This window comes from Vigna angularis, chromosome 3 (assembly GCF_016808095.1).
Source record: "Vigna angularis cultivar LongXiaoDou No.4 chromosome 3, ASM1680809v1, whole genome shotgun sequence".
NCBI classification, from domain to species: Eukaryota; Viridiplantae; Streptophyta; class Magnoliopsida; order Fabales; family Fabaceae; genus Vigna; species Vigna angularis.
In genome coordinates, this window is record NC_068972.1 from 17,386,278 (window position 1) to 17,406,820 (window position 20,543).

General features: G+C 33.5%; 3 protein-coding genes across 4 annotated transcripts; 1 reads left to right on the forward strand and 2 right to left on the reverse strand.

Moving 5' to 3' along the window:
• Nucleotides 1-806: 806 nt before the first annotated feature.
• LOC108324954 (pentatricopeptide repeat-containing protein At1g02370, mitochondrial) lies at nucleotides 807-2,523 on the reverse strand. The gene is made up of 2 exons (XM_017557913.2): nucleotides 2,217-2,523; nucleotides 807-2,146 (listed from the first exon to the last, which is right to left on the reverse strand). The coding sequence occupies exons 1-2, from the start codon at nucleotides 2,457-2,459 to the stop codon at nucleotides 962-964; spliced, it is 1,428 nt and encodes a 475-aa protein (XP_017413402.1). The 5' UTR covers nucleotides 2,460-2,523; the 3' UTR covers nucleotides 807-961.
• Nucleotides 2,524-8,999: 6,476 nt separating this feature from the next.
• On the reverse strand, nucleotides 9,000-10,846 carry LOC108326522 (pentatricopeptide repeat-containing protein At1g02370, mitochondrial). 2 transcript variants are annotated; one of them, XM_017560075.2, is made up of 2 exons: nucleotides 10,548-10,846; nucleotides 9,000-10,474 (listed from the first exon to the last, which is right to left on the reverse strand). In XM_017560075.2, the coding sequence occupies exons 1-2, from the start codon at nucleotides 10,788-10,790 to the stop codon at nucleotides 9,290-9,292; spliced, it is 1,428 nt and encodes a 475-aa protein (XP_017415564.1). In that variant the 5' UTR covers nucleotides 10,791-10,846; the 3' UTR covers nucleotides 9,000-9,289. The 2 variants fall into 2 exon arrangements, with proteins under 2 accessions (XP_017415564.1, XP_052731230.1); XM_052875270.1 differs by having other exon boundaries at nucleotides 9,000-10,419; nucleotides 10,548-10,747.
• A 4,650-nt stretch (nucleotides 10,847-15,496) lies between these two features.
• On the forward strand, nucleotides 15,497-17,932 carry LOC108326523 (beta-carotene isomerase D27, chloroplastic). Its single transcript, XM_017560076.2, has 8 exons — nucleotides 15,497-15,732; nucleotides 15,821-15,916; nucleotides 15,999-16,103; nucleotides 16,805-16,904; nucleotides 17,025-17,116; nucleotides 17,220-17,300; nucleotides 17,423-17,491; nucleotides 17,564-17,932. The coding sequence occupies exons 1-8, from the start codon at nucleotides 15,619-15,621 to the stop codon at nucleotides 17,693-17,695; spliced, it is 789 nt and encodes a 262-aa protein (XP_017415565.1). The 5' UTR covers nucleotides 15,497-15,618; the 3' UTR covers nucleotides 17,696-17,932.
• Nucleotides 17,933-20,543: the final 2,611 nt, after the last annotated feature.

Genomic DNA, 20,543 nt, shown 5'->3' on the forward strand with positions numbered 1-20,543 from the left:
GCTTAATACTGTATTAAGGTTACAATTGAATAAAGGAAATTAGAAAATGTTCATTTATCAAAAGAAACTGCCAGACGTAATAGCAACATAAATATAATGTATAGTCGTGTTGGTTTCTGTATCAACGGTTTGGATCTTTTATTTTTCTATTTTGTAAATTTAATATTTTAGCAGCGATGCTTACATTATTATTTGGTGAATTGTAATGGTTCCTGTGTTTTAAAAAAATAGTAACTGTGATCGAGTAATTAGATATAGTCTTAAAATGAGAGAAGCACGTCGATGGCATCCACAAGTTATATACTCTTTCAAAAATTATGAAGAAAACATAAAAAGCGAAGAATTTCCGCCTCCCTATCAGGTTTTGAATGTCAGTAATAAAGACAAAACTTGCGCGGATATTGCATATAAATCGATTTTTGTTAATAAATGAGTCTTTCAACAAACCAATCCCACAGAGTTCACTTTCATAGATTAAAATTATTTCAAGAATCGAAAAATACTTACAATATCACCGAACAGGAAGATGAACTACAGACTTCAACCGTCTCAAATTTAAGTCCCTCTTGAAGGAGATATTTACTAACAGTACTAATAATTTGGCATAGTGCTGATAAAATCGAAGACCCAGTTCATCATAATAGATTAATAGATATCAGTATGGCATCCAAATGTTAGTGGTCCTAGACAAATTGAAAAAGAAAATTAGAGTGAAATTTTTTATTTGTGCCATGTTTCGAATGAAAAAATTATTTCCAATTTTTAGTTCTTCTATTTTGAAATAGAAAATACGGGAACGATAAAAATAAAATAAGAACATAAGATATTTTCCAAATGAAGTATTAAATTCTAAACAATTTTGGAGAAAGTGTTCCAACTCTTATGAAACCATGATAACTGCCAAATCACTTGCATCATAAACTGCGCCTACAAGCTGCAGACAATTGCTTTTTCATGATGTCTAGTTCTCCTGCGCACGATAGTTTGGAGGATCATCTTCCTTCAATCTTGGATCAGTTTCAGGAGACGCTTTGGCCTCATTAATGCAAGTTTTAATCCAGGAATCATCAAAATTCTTAGCCTTGAGAATCTTACACAACTCGTCAACACCATCCATACCCGTGTCTTCTTCGTAGTACTTCAGAAAAGCCCCAACAACTTGTGGTGAAGGATGCCATTCATCACCCTTGACTTCTGAAAGCGCAGCCTCCAAGTGCCTCACAGCAGCATCCAATTGACGTTTCTCCAAGAAATACAATATGAACATTTCCTCAATCCTGAACAAAGGGCTTTTGCTCCTCCTGCTAGCCCCCTCAAACACCAATGCAGCTTCTTCCACCATGTTCTGACCCAAATAAGCACTAACGCAGACACCAGCTAACCTCACATCATAGCTAACACAACTAGCTTCCCACTCCTTAAAACATTTTGTTAAGCCCTCTATATCATTAAGCCTTCGGAGGTTACTAAGCATAGCCAGATAGCTCAAATTGGTCACAGGGGAGACAGACTTGAGGGAATTCCACACTCTGTGAACCTCTCCAAGATTACCAGTCCCGGCATAGAGGCTAAGCAAGCAATGGTAAGCATCACGCTGCCGTGGCTTCACTCGTTTCTCCAGCTCCTTAAGCATCATTTCAGCCTTCTCAAAGTCCTTAACCTTCACAGAAATAGCAGCAAGGTTGCTGTAAGTCTCCCAACCAATTCGATCTTTAGTTTTCATCTCCTCATAGACTCTCTCCACCCCATCAAGATCGCCCAAAGAGGCGCAGCTGTTCATCCAGATATTATACGTGAATGAACACAAGGGAAGGCTTCTCTTTTTCATTAGCTCTACTAGGTGAGGCACTTTCTGGGGTTCACCACTTCTCATATACAGACTCATCAAATTGCTGAAAGCCAGAGAATTGACATAACCCAATTCATTCATTTTGTCAAAATGACTCAATGCCTTGTCTTTCATTAGTTCCTTGCAGTAACAGTTCAAGAGAGCACAATACGTGAACTTGTTCTTGGCTGGAGGAGGAAGACCACTGAAAAACTCTTCAGCCGCAACCACCCCTTTGGTCTTAGACACCAGATCTAATTGCACTGCATAATTATTCCGGGAAGAGTCAATTTTTCTCATCTCCATCCATTCAATTATCTGCAATCATCATAAATAAACTTCAACCTACATCAAAATCACAAGAATAATTTAAATTGATATTTTATACCTCGAGTGCATGCTGAAATCTGCGATACCTTCGGAGCTCCTGGACATATCTTAGGAGTTCTTCTGTTTTTACGGCTTTGCCTTTCATTATATGGTTGTCCAAAGTTTCCGACACGCTTCCTCCAGTCTTGCCCAACGCCGATAACATTCGATAGAGGTCTGGACTTTTTGATGGACTCTCAGCCGCCGTGAAAAGTCGCCTGATTAGCCATCCTCCACCAGAAATCAGCCGACCGTGATTCATCTCATCTGGGATCGTGCCACAGCTGGTGCAGGTGCTATTTGTGTATTGTTGATGGATTCCTGGGTAGGTTTTGTTAAGGTTTATCAAAATCCGCTGTACGGCGTCGTTTCGTTTGTCACTTGAAACAACAGGTAACCGGTAACAATTTTGTGTACTCTAACTGAAGAGTGCGCAGAAATAAGAAAAGGTTGGTATGATGAAAAAAGAGTGAAAATACATAAGTGAGAATTTTGTCACTAAGATAATTTATGTGATCAAATAAGTTTTTTAAAATTGATATATTCAAAACCAAAATTAAAATAATTTTTATATCAAAATAAAATGTGTTAATAATTTTGAAAGATAAAATTTTTAAAATAATAAATTAAATTCATAAAAATACTGAAATTAAAATTTACTTATTTATTTTACTTAAAGTCAAAATTATAGTACTAATTATATAATTATATATAATAAAAAATTATTAAATCATATAAATAATATTCTTTCAATATAATAAATTATTGTGTAAGATTGAAAAAATTATTTAACATTAATTAAATACATTATTGTTGAGGATATGAAAATTGAAATATTGAAGAAGTTTATAAAGAGGAATACGTAAAAAAAAGAATGAAGTGATGGAAGTAGGAGAAGAATGTGAAGAACATCATGAACCGAATTGGCAGTAGAATTAACACCACACTCTCTTAACTTGTATATAAAGAGCATACTGTTTAAAAGGATATATTTCTCTTAATAGTAAATCCATTTAAAAGAACACTGTCTAAATGAAATGAGTTGAAGTTAACTCACAACCCATCTACCTTCCCTTCCAATGTCTCCTTATTTTCATCATTGTCATCTTCTTCACCTCGCGAACATTAGGTACACTCTCTTTGATTTTCTCTTCTTTCTTTTGTTCCCCTAGTTCTACACAATCATTGAGTCATGGATTATTATATTACTCACTTGTGGCAAAATTAGATAGATGTTCTTAGAGAGACAACCATATACACTTCTTTGAAGAATATTTGCTCCCTTCGACATACCCAAACATTTACCAAATCCGAAAATGAAAACCAAGTTGTCATTGATCCTTAAAAACCAGAAGCACTTGTGTTTAGAATTCAAGAAAATGAAACTCCTTTTTGCTTTATGCATGACTCTATTTTTGTTAAACTAGGGCTATGGATCCCCTTATATTGACATTCGTTCGAGCAGTCAATATTCTATGTCGCATTTTGGTATCCATACTTCTACCAACTTATTTATTTACTTTTTCAAATTTAAATTGTTTTCCAATCTTCCTGGACATTTGTGAATGGCTTAGGACTCCTCTATTTTTACCAGTCCTCATATACACAATTTAAAGGAATTTTTTTTTAAATTTGATCATCTTGCACTGGTCCCAACATTTTACAGGGATTTATCTTATATTAGTCAAACCCTCCCTAGTTTTAGTAGGCTCGGCAAAAAGAAGAGTTGGAACAAGACATACTAACCTATTGTGAGCAACATAACACAATTAGAGACAATCTTTAATATATCCAATCTTTAATAAATTTCTTTGTTTTTGCATATTTATGTTATTAAAGTGTTTTTAGACTAGTTTTCGGTTTATTTCTTGATTTAGATCATTCTAGTTTTTTTAAGGTGATAAAATTCAACTTTAATTCCTAATTTTAGTTTCTTATTTTAAGTTATTGTAGCCTTAGTTTTTGTAAGTCGGCTTTGTTTCCTTTTAATATGAATCTTAGTTGTTTTTTTGTGATTTTAGTTTTCAAATTTTAATTATTTCCTGTGTTAATTGATAGTCCAATTTGGTACGTTTCATTTGATAGTATTTGTAAATATTCTGTTTAAAAGATGATTGTTTTAAGCTGATGGATTTTTCAAATTGCACACACCAAACAACTTCCCTAACTTTTTAAAACACATTTATCTTTAGAAATTTAATAAAATAATCACCAACTTTGTATTCATTTATACAGTAAATCAGAGCAATTACTTTATTATTTGTAAGATTCCGTTTTACTTATATATTTTTATATCTATATATTCATTTCTTCCATGTAACAAAATATTTGAAAATTTTGATTATTAAATTATTTTTACAGTAAATTGTTGTTAGTTTTTATTGTAACATGTATAGTTTTTTAAATATTTTTTCAACCAAATAGCTTCACACGCATATATTGTTACAGACATAAACTCTGATTTAATTCTAGATAAAGTGATAATTATTGACTTATTTGATGATTAAAAAATAGTCCCTAAGTTCAATATAAATGCATATCTTAAATAACTTTTTCTATCATCTCGATCACCACCTATCAGTAAAACTAAATAAATCTGTTTTCTCACCATTTTTACAGAACAGAATAGATCATAACTAGCCATGCCTTTCAAATATCGAAACATTCTTTTTGCAATTAAAAGATGAATTTCTTTTGAACACTCAACATGCATAATATCTGGTCTAATGAGAATCAAATACACTAAAATTTATATCATTTACTTGTAGACAGAGCTATCAACCTTCCTCCTTTCATGATCTTTAATAAGCTCCATGCCCACTTCATTAGATATACAAACTGAGTTGCAATTCTTCATTTAAAACCTTGGTAAAGAGTACACATCAGCAGTTGTCAAAACCTTCTATTTGAAGTAAGCTTCGACTACACCAAAAAACTGAATACCAGAATTAACCGATTCTCTGTTTTTTGACTCTTGACACAAATAAGGTGGAACTCCCATCAAAATCATCTGGCAGCCAAAAGCAAATAGGGAATAAAGCACAGAGGCCTGAAAATGAAAGCCATGAAATTGAATGTCCCTTTTCTAATTCGTTATCACCCTCAATTTCTCAAATCTCACCCCAAGAAGACCAAGAGGAATCTGAATGTGCAAATATTGAATTTGAGGAGGATGTATTGGTGGAATAATGATATGATTTTCCAAAGCATAAAGAAGCTTCACTTGATTCCAAGTCAATACAGAATTCAACACTTAATATATTTAACAACTTGTTCTTCATCTTGAATAGCTCATCTCGACTATCACTTGAAACAACAGGTAACAGGTAATAATATATTTGTACATTCTTAAGTAGAGAAAAAAAAAAGTGAAAAAACAAGTGAAAATAGATGAGTGAAAATTTTATCACTGTTATAATTGATGTGATAAAATAATTTTTTTAAATTCATATATTTAAAACTAAAATTAAAATAAATTTTAAGTAAAAATAGAAAGTAGTATATAATTTGGAAAGATACAAAATTATTTTGAAATGATAAATTAAATTCATAAAAATACTAAAATTTAAATTTATGAATTTATTTTAATTACAATTAAAATTACAACATTAATCATATGATTAATTGTACTATATTGTTAAATAATCTAATCAATATTATTTAAATGTAATTAATTATTGTGCAATATTAAAAAATTAAGACATAATTGATTAATTATACTATTGATTGTGTTAACTTGTTTTGCGTAAGTCTATTTGTAATTGTGTGAAAAACTATAACACTTAACTTACCTTTTTTTTATGTTTTTTAATATTTCAATGTTTACTTTTTCAAAATTTCTTCACTTTATTAAATTTTTTGTCGGCGTATTTACGCTTTAAAAGAAACACGCCAATAGAGAGAAATAGAAGTGTTAAGCATTATTACCGGCGGTGATGTCCTGTTTTTAGTGTTGTGTTTAAGTATTCAAAACTATTTTCATTTTCTATTTTCTTTTTTTCTTAAGTTCCAAAATGGTGTGTATCTTTTGCATGTGTTTTCTGATATTTATGTTACAAAATTTGCTTCTATCCATGCAAGATCCCCATATTACATAACTAAATAAAGTGGAACAAATGAGAATTGCAACTTTGAAATTCAAATACAGAGTATAGTCTTCTATGCAATCAATAGTTCTAAGGTCGGCAACAATACCCACTCCATTACTTTCAAGAAGCTGAAAAACATTTTAGATACTAAACAATACATTGACAACAGAAAACACACATGAAAAACTAAAAAAAAAGAGTAGAGAATATGAAGAAGATTATTTATTAACGAACACGTAAGAATATACACAATTGCATAATTTTAGAATACAAATGCTCATATAGAAAGAAAAAAAATGAAAAAATAGGAATAATTAATATGATCTACACTTAAATATTATTCAAATGCATTAACTTTATTTATATTTAAGTAAATATAGACTAATTATAATCTTAATAAATTAAGTAAATATATTATTAGTTTATGAACTTTAACGCGAAATTAAAATTCTATCAGTTGAAAACGCATTTGACACAAAAAAAAATTAATGTAATTGGATTAAAAGGAGTATATTAATTTATTTTTAAAATTTAGAGATCAAAATATATCAAGTTTTAAACATTAGTGAATTTCAATTTCGTATCAACATTTATGTATTAAAAATATACTTAACCTAAAAAAATTAACAAAGTCTAACCCACTAAACAAATTCAATATCTAATAAAATATATAAGGAAACATTAATATTTCAGAAAATAGATAATATTTATTTAATAATACTTATCATACACTGTTATTAGAAGATCTACTAGACATAAAACAAAACTCAACAAATATTACTAACTTTGTCTTCTTCTAAAACAATGTTGTTAAACGATTGTTACTAGCCATCAACATTTAGAACTTTCAAACACTACATTGATATGTTCCTAAGAATAAGTTTAGTTAATATATCAATATGATTCTTTTCATATCAATCTTTTGGACTTTAATGCTAAGAAAATTATACATGATGTTAATATGCTTGGTTCGCTCATAATGAACTTGAACTTTGACCAAACAAATTGCACTTAGACTATAACAAAACATAATAAACCATGTACCTACTCATGAGATTGATTAGTTATGATAAAAGAACATAACTCATTATAAATCATATTCGATCAAGATCCCATGATAAAAAACATAACTCAATATAAATCATATTTGATCAAGATCACTGACATAGTTTGAATATAAATATCTAAGAAAAGTACATTAAGTATCATCTTCATAGAAAAGACCCACATCATAATACCCTTATGTTATGTTTGGATAAGGCAATTTAAGAGAGTAATTCATTTATTTGAAGAATTTGATATAAAATGACTTGTTTTGATGAGAAAATTAAAAAAAAATGAAATTGAGAAATTTTAAGAAGATATTTCAAATAACTAAAATAATATAATTTGAAATTCACTCAAAAATGAGGAAAATGAACTCCACACATTATGGAATTCCTCTTTGGTCAGGATGAAAAAATTCTACAAGCTTACTCGACTTAAGCTTTAATATGCACCAACTCTTCTCGACCTTCGTCTTAAATTCTTATCTTGATGATTAACTCATCTTGATCTTTAGTCATGGTTATCTTGTCACGACCTTCGGTCAAGTTCGAGTTTTCTTGACCTTCGACTAGGATAAACTAATCTTAACATTTGGCTAAAGCAAACTAGTCTCAACTTTTGATCAGGACCGACTAGTCTTGACATTCGACTTGGACCAACTTAGCTCAACAACACAATGGTCCAGTTAATTCAGTTTGTGACGAAGGATGAACATAGTCAACTACGGCTAAGGGAATAAATGAGTGGACTTGGATCAAAAATCGAAACAAACCAATTCAGGCCCAAGATTAAACAGAATTAACCAAATCAAAGACAAATATTTCTAAGTAATTTAACTACTATGTATTTTAATTTCTTAAAATTGTTAAAATTCCTTATCCAAACATAAGATTAAGATACTTAAGTATATGCTTAACCAACAACAAATGCTTTTCCTATATGAACCATGTACCTACTCATGAGATTGATTAGTTTACAAAGTGTGGTCAAACACACAATTACACATACATTACGCTATATCACATTAGTATACACTAAAAAAAAGGAAAAATAATTAAATAATAATTAGTTTAAAGACAAAAAGTAAGTTATTATTATATTAATTGTGTTATACACTGTTTTATTAACTAAAAATTATTAATGTCTAAAATAATTTCTATTATTAATAAAAATTTATAATTAGTTTTTGGATGAAATATAAATTGATCTCTAATATTAAATACAATATTTTAGCTCCAAATTCTAAATTAATTAATCTTTAATTAATAATAGAAACTAATACATATATTTTTGAAATGATTTTATAATTTTATTAGTAGTGTTTTATAGTCTAGTACCTTAAAAGACTATTTGATGGAGAATACTTTGAGATACTCCTTCAACTAGAGATGCTCTCTAAGGTGTGTAAGACTATTTGATGGAGAATACTTTGAGGATACTCCTTCAACTAGAGATGCTCTCTTAAGGTGTGTTGATGAAACTCTTCAAAGAATGGACTCTATGTGAAATGATGAAGGTTACGGAAGCTATCAAAGATGAAGAGATTTTATTGTTAGTGTCGGATAGTCTTAGTAAAAGTTCTTCCAAGAAGTGAGACTAACCATGAAACAGAAGGTAAAAAAACCATGAAACAGAAGGTAAAAAAAAGTTTAGAGAAAGACATTTCATAAGGTGAAAACTAAGGAATAGTAGCCTTGTAATTTTAGAAAAGTAACTCTCCATTCAACTTAGTTCTAAAAATTAGAATAGGGTTGCCCCTCCTTTTATAGGAGGTGGAGGAGGGAGGTAAAGTACAGAAGAGGAGCCCAAAGCATTTAACGGTTTCCAAAATGAAGTATTAAATTCTAAACGATTCGGGAAAAAGTGTTCTTAATCTTATGAAAACCAAGATAACTGCCAAATCACTTGCATCGTAAACTGCGCCTACAAGCTGCACACAGTTGATTTTTCATGATGTCTAGTTCTCCTGCGCAGGATAGTTTTGAGGATCATCTTCCTTCAATCTTGGATCAGTTTCAGGAGACGCTTTGGCCTCATTAATGCAAGTTTTAATCCAGGAATCATCAAAATTCTTAGCCTTGAGAATCTTACACAACTCATCAACACCATCCATATCCGTCTCTTCTTCGTAGTACTTCAGAAAAGCCCCAACAACTTCTGGTGAAAGATGCCATTCATCACCCTTGACTTCTGAAAGCGCAGCCTCCAAGTGCCTCAGAGCAGCATCCAATTGACGTTTCTCCAAGAAATACAACATGAACATTTCCTCAATCCTAAACAAAGGGCTTTTGCTCCTCCTGCTAGCCCCCTCAAACACCAATGCAGCTTCTTCCACCATGTTCTGACCCAAATAAGCACTAACGCAGACACCAGCTAACCTCACATCATAGCTAACACAACTAGCTTCCCACTCCTTAAAGCATTTTGTTAAGCCCTCTATATCATTAAGCCTTCGAAGGGTACTAAGCATTACCATATAGCTAAAATTTGTCACAGGGGAGACAGACTTAAGGGAATTCCACACTCTATGAACTTCTCCCAGATTACCTGTCCCAGCATAGAGGCCAAGCAAGCAATGGTAAGCATCACGCTGCCTTGGCTTCACTCGTTTCTCCAGCTCCTTAAGCATCATTTCAGCCTTCTCAAAGTCCTTAACCTTCACATAAATAGCAGCAAGGTTGCTGTAAGTCTGCCAACCAATTTTATCTTCAGTTTTCATCTCCTCATAGACTCTCTCCACCCCATCAAGATCGCCCAAAGAGGCGCATGCGTTCATCCAGACATGATACGTGAATGAAGACAAGGGAATGCTTCTCCTTTTCATTAGCTCCACCAGGTGAGGCACTTTCTGGGGTTCACCACTTCTCATATACAGACTCATCATATTGTTGAAAGCCAGAGAAGAGACATAACCCAATTCATCCATTTTGTCAAAATGACTCAATGCCTTGTCTTTCATTAGTTCCTTGCAGTAACAGTTCAAGAGAGCACCATACGTATACTTGTTCTTGGCCGGAGTTGGAAGACCACTGAAAAACTCTTCAGCCGCAACCACCCCTTTGGTCTTAGACACAAGATCTAATTGCACTGCATAATTATCCCAGGAAAAGTTAATTTTCCTCATCTCCATCCATTCAATTATCTGCCATCATCATAAATTATAAACTTCAACATACATCAAAATCACAATAATAATTTAAATTGACATTTTATACCTCGAGTGCGTGCTGAAATCTGCGATACCTTCGGAGCTCCTCGACACATCTTTCGAGTTCTCTTTTTTTTATGGCTTTGCCTTGCATTACATGGTTGTCCAAAGTTTCCGACACGCTTCCTCCAGTCTTTTTCAACGCCGATAATATTCGATAGAGGTTTGGACTTTTTGCTGGACTCTCAGCCGCCGTGCAAAGTCTCCGGAGTAGCCATCCTCCGCCAGAAATCAGACGGCCGTGATTCATCTCCGTTGATCTGGGATCGTGCCACAGCTGACGCGGGTGCTATTTTTCTCTTGATCAATTCCATGGTAGGTTTTGTTAGGGTTTATAGAAACGAGCTACACGGCGTCGTTTCGATTGTCACTTGATACAACAGGTAACCGGTACAATTTTGTGTATTTTTAACATAAGAGTGCGTAGAAAAAATAAGAAAAGATTTGTGGGATAGAAAAAGATTGAAAATAGATAGGTGAAGATTTTATCACTATTGATGTGACAAAAATAAGTTTTCTAAATTGATATATTAAAAAATAAAACTAAAATAAATTCTATATCAAAATAAAAAGTATTATATAATTTTGAAAGATAAAAAATTATTTTATAATAATAAATTAAATTTTAAAAAATACAAAAATTAAAATTTATTTATTTATTTTAACTTAAATTAAAATTATAATATTAATTATATAATTATTTATACTAAAAAAATTACTAAATCATATAAACAATATTCTTTCCAATAATTATGTAACATTAAAAGAAATATTCAAGACAATTGATTCCATAAGAGAAAATATGTGTTAAAAATACTCGAAGAAAATGGTATGTTTGCTGCCAAACTAGTATCCAATCTTATGGAACCTTTTACCAGACTAAACAGGTCTTTCAACATTCCTTTATCTAACCCTCAAGTTTATTTTGATTGATTGGTCATATATCATACAACCACCATACCAGACTTAGCTTTTGTCACTTAACAACTGAGCCAATATGTTTCCCAACACATGGGTACTCTTCATTGTTTTTCCATAAAAGTGTTTCGTTATCTCAAAGGATCTCCGGTTAAAGGTCTTCATTTTTCTGCCACTCATCTCTCATTCCTTTTAGTTTTATTGATTCTGACTGGGATTGTTGTATGGAAATCCGGAAATCTAGCACAATATCTTGTGTATATGGGCTTTTCATTAATTTCTTGGAAAACCAAGAAGCATATATCACAATATATCGGTCTTCCTCTAAAGCTAAATACATACCCTTTAAACACATACCCTTTGCAGCTCTGAGTCGAGTTGCAATGGCTTCATTATTTACTCGATTTAAAATTTTCTAGTATTATCCTTATTTTAATTTATTTTTTTTAAATCAATCTACTATATACCTAATTCATAATCCTACTTTTCATGAGCGAACAAAACATGTAGAAATTGACTATTATGTCATTCATGTTGTTGATAAGTTGTAGATAAGTTGATATAAAACACGAACAAAGATTTTTCGAGACATGTAAATCATTGTCTTTAAGGGCTTATTTGCAGTGAGTTGCAAAAGTTTCCTAGGATACAACTAGAACTTTTTAAAAAAATTTTAGAATATTAGAACTCGCAAGTATTTCTTTGAAGTAGAATGAAACACAAGATATAAAGTGTATAAGAAAAGAAAGAAAAATTGAGAAGGTAGTTCCTGGAATAATATTTCCTTTTTAGAGGTGGAGAAAGAGTTTTGTTTTGGTGCCTTCCTTGGAATGAAAGAGGTGTTCTATTGTCGCAACCAGAATTGTACCGGGAAAGACGATAAAACTCATTAAAAATAATAAAAGAAAGAAAAATTGAGATATAATAAGTGACTTGTTTTTACCCATATGAACCTTATTCATGGATATCTAGTCACAAAGGTTGGGTTACCACCACTTGTTTGTTTGCTAGTGACTTAAATCTCATTCCACTCGATGTTCTAAGATCATATTTCTTCCCAAGGGTTTAGTCGATGATTTGCTAGATTTTGTTCTGAAATCACAAAATCAATGGAAATAGTTCCACTCTTTAGCAACTGCTTCACCAAATTGTATCTCAATTGTATATGTTTATTTTTTCCATTGTAATTCTTGTTTTTAGCAATAACTATTGTCGATTGACAATCACAGTGTATTGACACTTATGGGGTTGGTTTCATTCCTAGTGGAATGTTAGTAAAGAATTTTTTTTCAACCACTCAACCTCACTCAGTGGAATGTTAGCAATTCCTAATTAGGACATTGAGTGTATCCACTCAGTCTACCTACTACATAAGTAATATCAAGTCTAGAAAAGATCATCAAGTATAGTAAACTCCAAATTATTTGGGCATATTGAGTCTAAGAAATAGATTCTACTCTATTTTTCATCAATTTAGAGTTAACATCATAGGGGTACTCACGAGTTTGGAATCATAATATCCAAACTTCTTAAGAAGTTTCTCAATGTATTGTTTTTGGGATAGAATATATTATCTCCATTCCTTATGATTCTAATACCTAAAATTACATTGGTTTCACCTATGTCTTTTATTTCAAAATTCGATCCTAGAAACAATTTAGTTCTAGTGACAATCTCACTGCATGTACCAAAGATTAATATGTCATCCACATACAAGCATATAATAACACAATCACCATTTTTAGATTTAGAGTACACACATTTATCAACATCGTTAAGTGAAAACCCATCACTTAGCAATACATTATCAAGTTTTTCATGTCATTATTTTGGTGCTTGTTTCAACTCATACAAAGATTTTAAAAGTTTGCATACTTTACTCTCTTGACTAGGTACAACACATCCTTCAGGTTGAGTCATATAAATTTTCTCTTCTAAAACATCATTCAAAAAGACAATTTTAACATTCATTTGGTGTATCACTAGTTTAAGGATAAGTGTTAAGGCTAACAATACTCAAATAGAGGAAGGAAATCCTAGTCATAAGAGAAAAAGTGTCAAAATAATTTGTTATTTTTCTAAGTAAAACTTTGTGCTATTAATCTTGCCTTATACTTTTCTATAGACCCATCTGGGTGATACTTTTTCTTGAAGATCCACCTACTGATTTAAAATTGTCTAGTGTTGTCCTTATTTCAATTTATTATTTTGAAATCAATCTGCTATATACCTGACTCACAATCCTACCTTTCATGAGATATGTTATAGATAAGTTGTAGATAAATGGACACAAAATACAAACAAAGATTTTTCAAAGCATATAAACCATTGTAATTGAAGACTTATTTGCGATAAGTTGCGCAAGTCCTTAGGATATAATATGAACTCTTCAAAAATTTACGAGGATATTAGGACTAGCAAGTAGTCTCTCTTTGCAATAGAATGAAACCTAGGATATGAAGGGGAAGAGAGAGTTTGTTTTGGTGCCTTCCTTGAAATGAAAGAGGTGCTCGAGTTTTAGATGTGTGAAGTGACCAGCACGAAAAGCCCAAGCCTTGCAGAAGATTCCGCAATATGTGATTCGTTGGAGAAGAAATCAGCAGCCCACCAAGTCCAATTCTTACGGAGGAAGAAAAGCAGCAACCTAGAGTTAATTATGGAGCAGTATAAAATAACAGGCTTTATAACAATTCGTCAAACAAAGTGACCTTCTTCATTTGCTGCCAATTCCTTCTTCTACAGAACTGACTTTTATGTTTACTAAAGCTCTCCATCCCAAAACTTTCGCACACTCTGTCTCCACGCTAGGACTGTTCGATGCTCCCAGTCCCGCTTGAGGGGTATTACCAAATAAATATGTTTTATCGTTAGAATTTGTTACCGTTTTGTCTTATCCTATGCCTACGTGTAAGGTTTGTTACGTTTTGTTATGTACGGATGTTTTCTTCATCCTAGTATATATGACCATTGCTTTTCTGTACATGATAGAACATTAATCAATGAAATATTATTTTTGTGAGACCTATGAATTCAATGACTTCAGAAAAGCCCCGACAACTTCTGGTGAAGGATGTCATTCATCACCCTTGACCTCTGAAAACGTCGCTTCCAAGTGCCTCACAGCAGCATCCAAGTGACGTTTCTCCAAGAAATACAACATGAGCATTTCCTCAATCCTAAACAAAGGCCTTTTGCTCCTCCTGCTAGTCCCACAAACACCAACGTAGCTTCTTCCACATGTTCTGACCCATGTAAGCACTAACACTGACACTAACTAACCTCACATCATACGTGGACGAAGAAAAAGGGTAGGCTTCTTCTCTTCCTCTTAGCCCCCCATTTGAGGCACCTTCTGGGGTTCACCAATTCTCATAAACAGGCTAATCACATTGTTGAAAGCCAGAGGAGTGACATAACCCAATTCATCCATTTTGTAAAAATAATTCAATGGCTTGTCTTTCACTAGTTCCTTGCAGCAACAGTTCAACAGAGCACCATACGTATACTTGTTTGTTCTTGGCTGGAGAAGGAAGACCACTGAAAAAATTCACAGCCGCAACCACCCCTTTGGTCTTGGACACAAGATCTAATTGCACTGCATAATTACTCCAGGAAAGGTCAATTTTCCTCGTCTCCATCCATTCTATTATCTGCAATCATTATAAATTTATAAACTTCAACATCAATATTACAACAACAAAAAATTATAAATTGATATTTGATACGTCGAGTGCTGGAATCTGCGATACCTTCGGAGCTGCTCCACGCATATTTCGAGTTCTGCATTTTTTATGGCTTTGCATTGCATTATGTAGTTGTCCAAAGTTTCCGACACGCTACCTACAGTTACGTCCAAGGCCGATAACATTCGATAGAGAAATACTTTTCACTGGTCTGTCAGCCACCGAACAAATTCGCCGGAGGAGCCATACTCCACCAGGAATCAGATGGGCGTGATTCATCACCGTCGATTGGATCGTCTCACAGTCGGATCGGGTGCTCTGTCTCTTATTGATTCCTTAAAAGGGTTTCGTTAGAGTTTATCAAAACGCGCCACGAGGCGTCGTTTTGATTATGAGTTGAAAAAACCGGTAACCGGTAGTCTTTTTTGAGTTTTTTTAACTGAAGTGATTATGCGGTTTAGTTACGGTTAGAGAGAAATGAAGGCGCTAGGCATTGTCGTTGGTGCTGCCCCATTGCCCGTGCTGTGTTCGCGTGCTCGGAACCATCGTTTTCGCGTTTCCTTTTCTTCTCCTTCGTCAGGTTCCAAAGCGGTGCGTATCTTCTACATTTGTTTTTCATATTCGTGCTACAAAATTCGCTTTGGCCAATGCACGATTCCCATATTCCTGGATTGATCAGGTGGAACAAGTGGGAATTGCAGCTGCGAAACCTGAATACAAGCCTGGGGTGTTTGATGACATGTTTCTCAATTTGTTCCGCAACAAATTGGTACAGGTAAAGAAAACCTTGTAGAGTGCTCTTCTCATACGATGGTTAATTTATTGTAGTAGCTGAGTGGTTGTGAATAATGTAACAGGAAGTTGGATGGGACTCGAAGGAACCTGGATATGATGGACTAATTGAAGTTGCGCATCGTCTAATGATGAAGGGCACTTCCAATTCTACTACCGTGGAAGCAGCGGTATTTCAATTTGTTTCTCTCTCTCAATTACCCCTTTTCTGAAACGTTCTTATATGCTATATCACTTTTCGTAAACTGTTTGGCCCCTTAGAACTGTAATTTTATTATTATTTGGCTCCTTTAAGATGAGAAAGTGTATAACATTAGATAGCCAATTTAATTTGTTTAAGCGTCTCGAAAGGAGAGCTGTTTATGGAGGTCTTAAACTTAACAAGTTTTTGTGCAGTTTTACAATTCAGGCAACTGACAATTGACGTGACAATTCTTATATAAGAAATCAAGAATTGTTGTTTATAAGCAATTTTCTTATCAGAGTTCTTAACATTTTTTAGATAATTGCAGAACGTGTTTGAGAATTTACTTAAATTTCGCGTGCCACTGTAGGACTCACACCGAAAAGTGAGTTAAGTTATTCCATTGTGGTTGCACTGTCGGAGATGTTACAACAGATATTGATTGATAAAATCGTTTGTAGTGAAGTAGAAAACAGTAAAACTTTTCGGCTCAAATAAAACCTAAAAGGCTTATTCGGTAAAAATGAAAAATTGTTTTGAGTGTGATTTTATTTGAGATAATCTTGTATTAAATTAAAAGTTTATTACAAATTGAGCTCATCTTGAGTCTATATGGTATGTTACGAATTTTTAATGGTCATGTTGTCCGAAAGTAAGTTCGCTACCTGTTGTGACAACTTGTGTCAGGTACGAATATTGAGGTCTCTGTTCCCTCCATATCTTTTGGAGCTCTATCAAATGCTCATAGCTCCCATAGGAGGAGGCAAAATTGCGGCTATGATGGTTGGTGAGTCTGATGAGATATATTTCATTTTTCAATTCTTTTAGATGAATCCCGAATCTTTATCCTGCCTCATGTTCCCCTAAGAAATTTGGTTAGATATCCTAAAACGTTTTGGTTTTGAAGCAAGGGTTACTGTATTGACTTGCCAATGGCTAATGGGCCCTTGCAAAGTGAATTCTGTTGATCTAACAGATGGAACCTCATGCAGTAGTGGGGTGAGCACTTGTACTTTTCAATGTGTTTGATCATTTTTAAGTGTTGGTAAAATAATACCAAAAATCTGTAATATTCAAAGCAGTGTATTTGTAAATCTTGTAGGTGTATGTGGAAAGATGCAGGTATCTGGAGGAAAGCAAGTGTGTTGGTATTTGTACCAACACCTGTAAGTTTCCGACACAGGTTAGTGATCTTTAACACACCTGCTTATTTTTATTTTATGTTATAAACAGATGTAAGCGTGTTATGCATGCTTCGAAGTTTTTGCTTTCTCTAGAGGACTGTATTGACTCTTTTCTATGTAGACCTTCTTCAAGGATCATATGGGGGTTCCATTACTTATGGAGCCTAACTTTGGCGATTACAGCTGTCAGGTAATATTAAGTAATCTTTATTGAAAACCAACTTTGTACTTGTCATTACTCTCTCGTCTTTTAAAATTGCAGTTCAAATTCGGAGTTCTTCCCCCACAAGATGATACCATCCTGAAGGAGCCATGCTTGGAAGCCTGTCCAAACGCTTCCCGACGACGCATGGTAGCCAACAATGTAGATGTAACTACGTGCCCAAAGGCATGAATTCATTTTTCTGAGACTTGGGGTTTTCACCTTTATGTTCACTGTCCAAAGCCTCATGTACATTCTTGAAGAAGGAAATACAGCGAGAACCCATGAAATTAGTAATACAACTTATCCTTTTCCAACTAGATTATATGGAGTGCTGATATTTTGTACTTGAATACATTGATATTTAATCTCCTGGATTTAGACATTTTACGATAATGATATAATACAAAAACGTATTTTGTCTTTTGATGGTTTAGTCCAAAATTTAACTTGATTGATGGGAAATCAAAGACGAGAAAATACTAGGGAGATCTTCATTAATGAGTAACAGTAGAGAACTTGACATCTTCAACTTAAAACTTATATTTATGAATCCTTCATACTGGTGTATTGTTTAATTTGTAATATTTCATATTGATGACATCAACTCGTATTTAAACTCTAACTATCTCTTTTTTAAGTGTGATTATCTTGCACATTATAAGCTTCCTTTGAGCGAAAGCTCTTGTTTGTCGGTAAGTACTCGATAATGACTCTTGCTTGTCGTATTACTCGCCTCAACCTAGACCCTGCCAAGAAAAGTTTTTATATACAGAGAGAGATGATGCATTGTCAAAAGAGGTCACAGTGAGATCCATTATTACGAAGGTGATCCTGAAAATTGGCTCCTGCATTCTCTCTCAAATTCTTAAATTCAAACATATTCTATCTAGTATATCCGTCTGCGATAATTGGTTTAAACGATAATTGGTCTAATCAGTAACATCTATTTAAACTAACAGAGCCTAAAACTGACGTTGACTTTGGTAACACTTTGCTGGAAAATTATGTTGAAGTTTTAAGTGCGTAGAATCTTATATTGTTTATATGGACAAGTTAACAAACATAAAAGTGGCAAAGATTTACAAACCTTTTATGTTAAAGAGTTTGGTTTACTGTTTTCTTATCTTCTCTTATGTAATTAGTTGATGGCTCATTGGTAAATAGTCTTACTCCTTAGACTTTCCGACATTAGTTAGAACTTCTTATAAAAAATTAAAAAAATAGTAGCAACCTATGCATTGAGAATTTTTCTTTACATTAATCATTACCTTTTGTGTTATTTATTTTAGAAGGAGAAAACAAGGATGTATTAGAAAAATCACTCTATACTTTTGTAAGTAAAAAATGATATCAAATATTATTTGTTTGTAATAAATTTATTGTAAGAGTGAATCTTCCTGCACCTCCCTCACCTCATCCTGTACCCCCAAAATTACCTATATACCCTTCATTTAATTAAAAGTAAAAACTTTCATTTAATTAAAAGTCAAAACCTCTTCCATTGCATTATTTTATTCTATTTTTCATGGTAAGTGTCAATTTTTTTAATGGAGCATTGCTATACTACACTAGATGTGATCCTGCTAGGCATGTATTATCAATGTTTAATAAAAAAAAATGCCACCACCGCATATCAAATTCCGGTGCTTACGTTTGCCGCAGATCGAACTGCGGCGTGCACCCCAGCGAACCGCACTTCGAAGTCCGGTTCTGCACGTTTGCCGCACTTCCAAATGCGCGTGCACCTCCACCGAGCCGCACTTCCAACTGCGGCTCTAATCCTTGCCGCACTTCCAAATACGGCGTGGACCTCCAGCGAGCCGCACTTCCAACTGCAGCGTGCACCTCCAGCGAGCTCCGATCCCATCAGATCACGACCCACGAACCCAATCACTATCCAAACCCAACCAAGCACATAACAGACAAACCCAACCAAGCACATGAAACAAATATATTACATACTAACCTGGACGCCAGCCACGAACCCGAGCAAAGCAGCGGAGCGGATGCCAGAGACAGACAGAGGAGAGGACGGAGAGAAAAAGAGGGAGGAAGGAGGGGTGTAGATGTAGGGTTTTAGTGAGATGCGGCAGTGAGATGCGGCAGGGGAGGGGAAGAAGATGAGTAAAATAGGTTTAATCTTTTTAATTAAATTTTTTTTCTCTCTCCTCGTTGACTGTGAAAGGGCATTTTTGGAATTCCAGTTTTTTTTGGAGGTGCAGGATGAAGTTGGTGAGGTGCAGGGAGAATGACTCTTATTGTAATACAACCTTTCAAGACTTTATTGAAAAAAAAATTGAACATAGTTAAACTTAAGTAAATCAATACAAAACAAGCATTTATACATATTTTTTCTTCTATTACATGTGTAAATTATGTCTACCATTAATCTCTCATACACAATTGTTGTGAAAACTCATTTATGAAAAGTTTCCATCGAACCACTAATGATAGTTGGTTAAATAGTATACTAGGATTTTATTTTTCGATTAAGCTTTATGTTTCGGATAGTGAAGTCAAAAACTACTTCTGTACACTTAATTGTCTATCTTCCTTTGTCACTTTCTATTTTGGATATCGTTATTCTCAATATTCTTAGTTCAGTCTTCAAGTCCAGCAGTGATGTACCTGTCAAAAGCATTCTAATGCTCAAGTTAGTTACGGGATTCGATCAATTATAACAATGAGTATTAATTTTACAATAAATGTAATCACTTACATCTTTACCTTTTATAGATTTTGAAGTGAGCTTTTAATTAGTGTTGACCCAATTATGACCCAAGAGTTCATAAGTATGTTTGTTGTTAATCATGTAGGCTTTATGAAGAGTAATTTACATTGTACTTAACGATCGGTCACCCCTAAAACATAGACCGACCGATTATAATGTATATAGGTCTCTCCAAGTTTGACAAGATGTTTAGTTTCGAGGAAATTGATATATTGGTAGTCGTAAGAAAGTACATTGATGATTGGTTATACGATATATTTTACAAAATATATTAAATTGTTCTTTAGAGTTAGGTTGGTAGCCAAA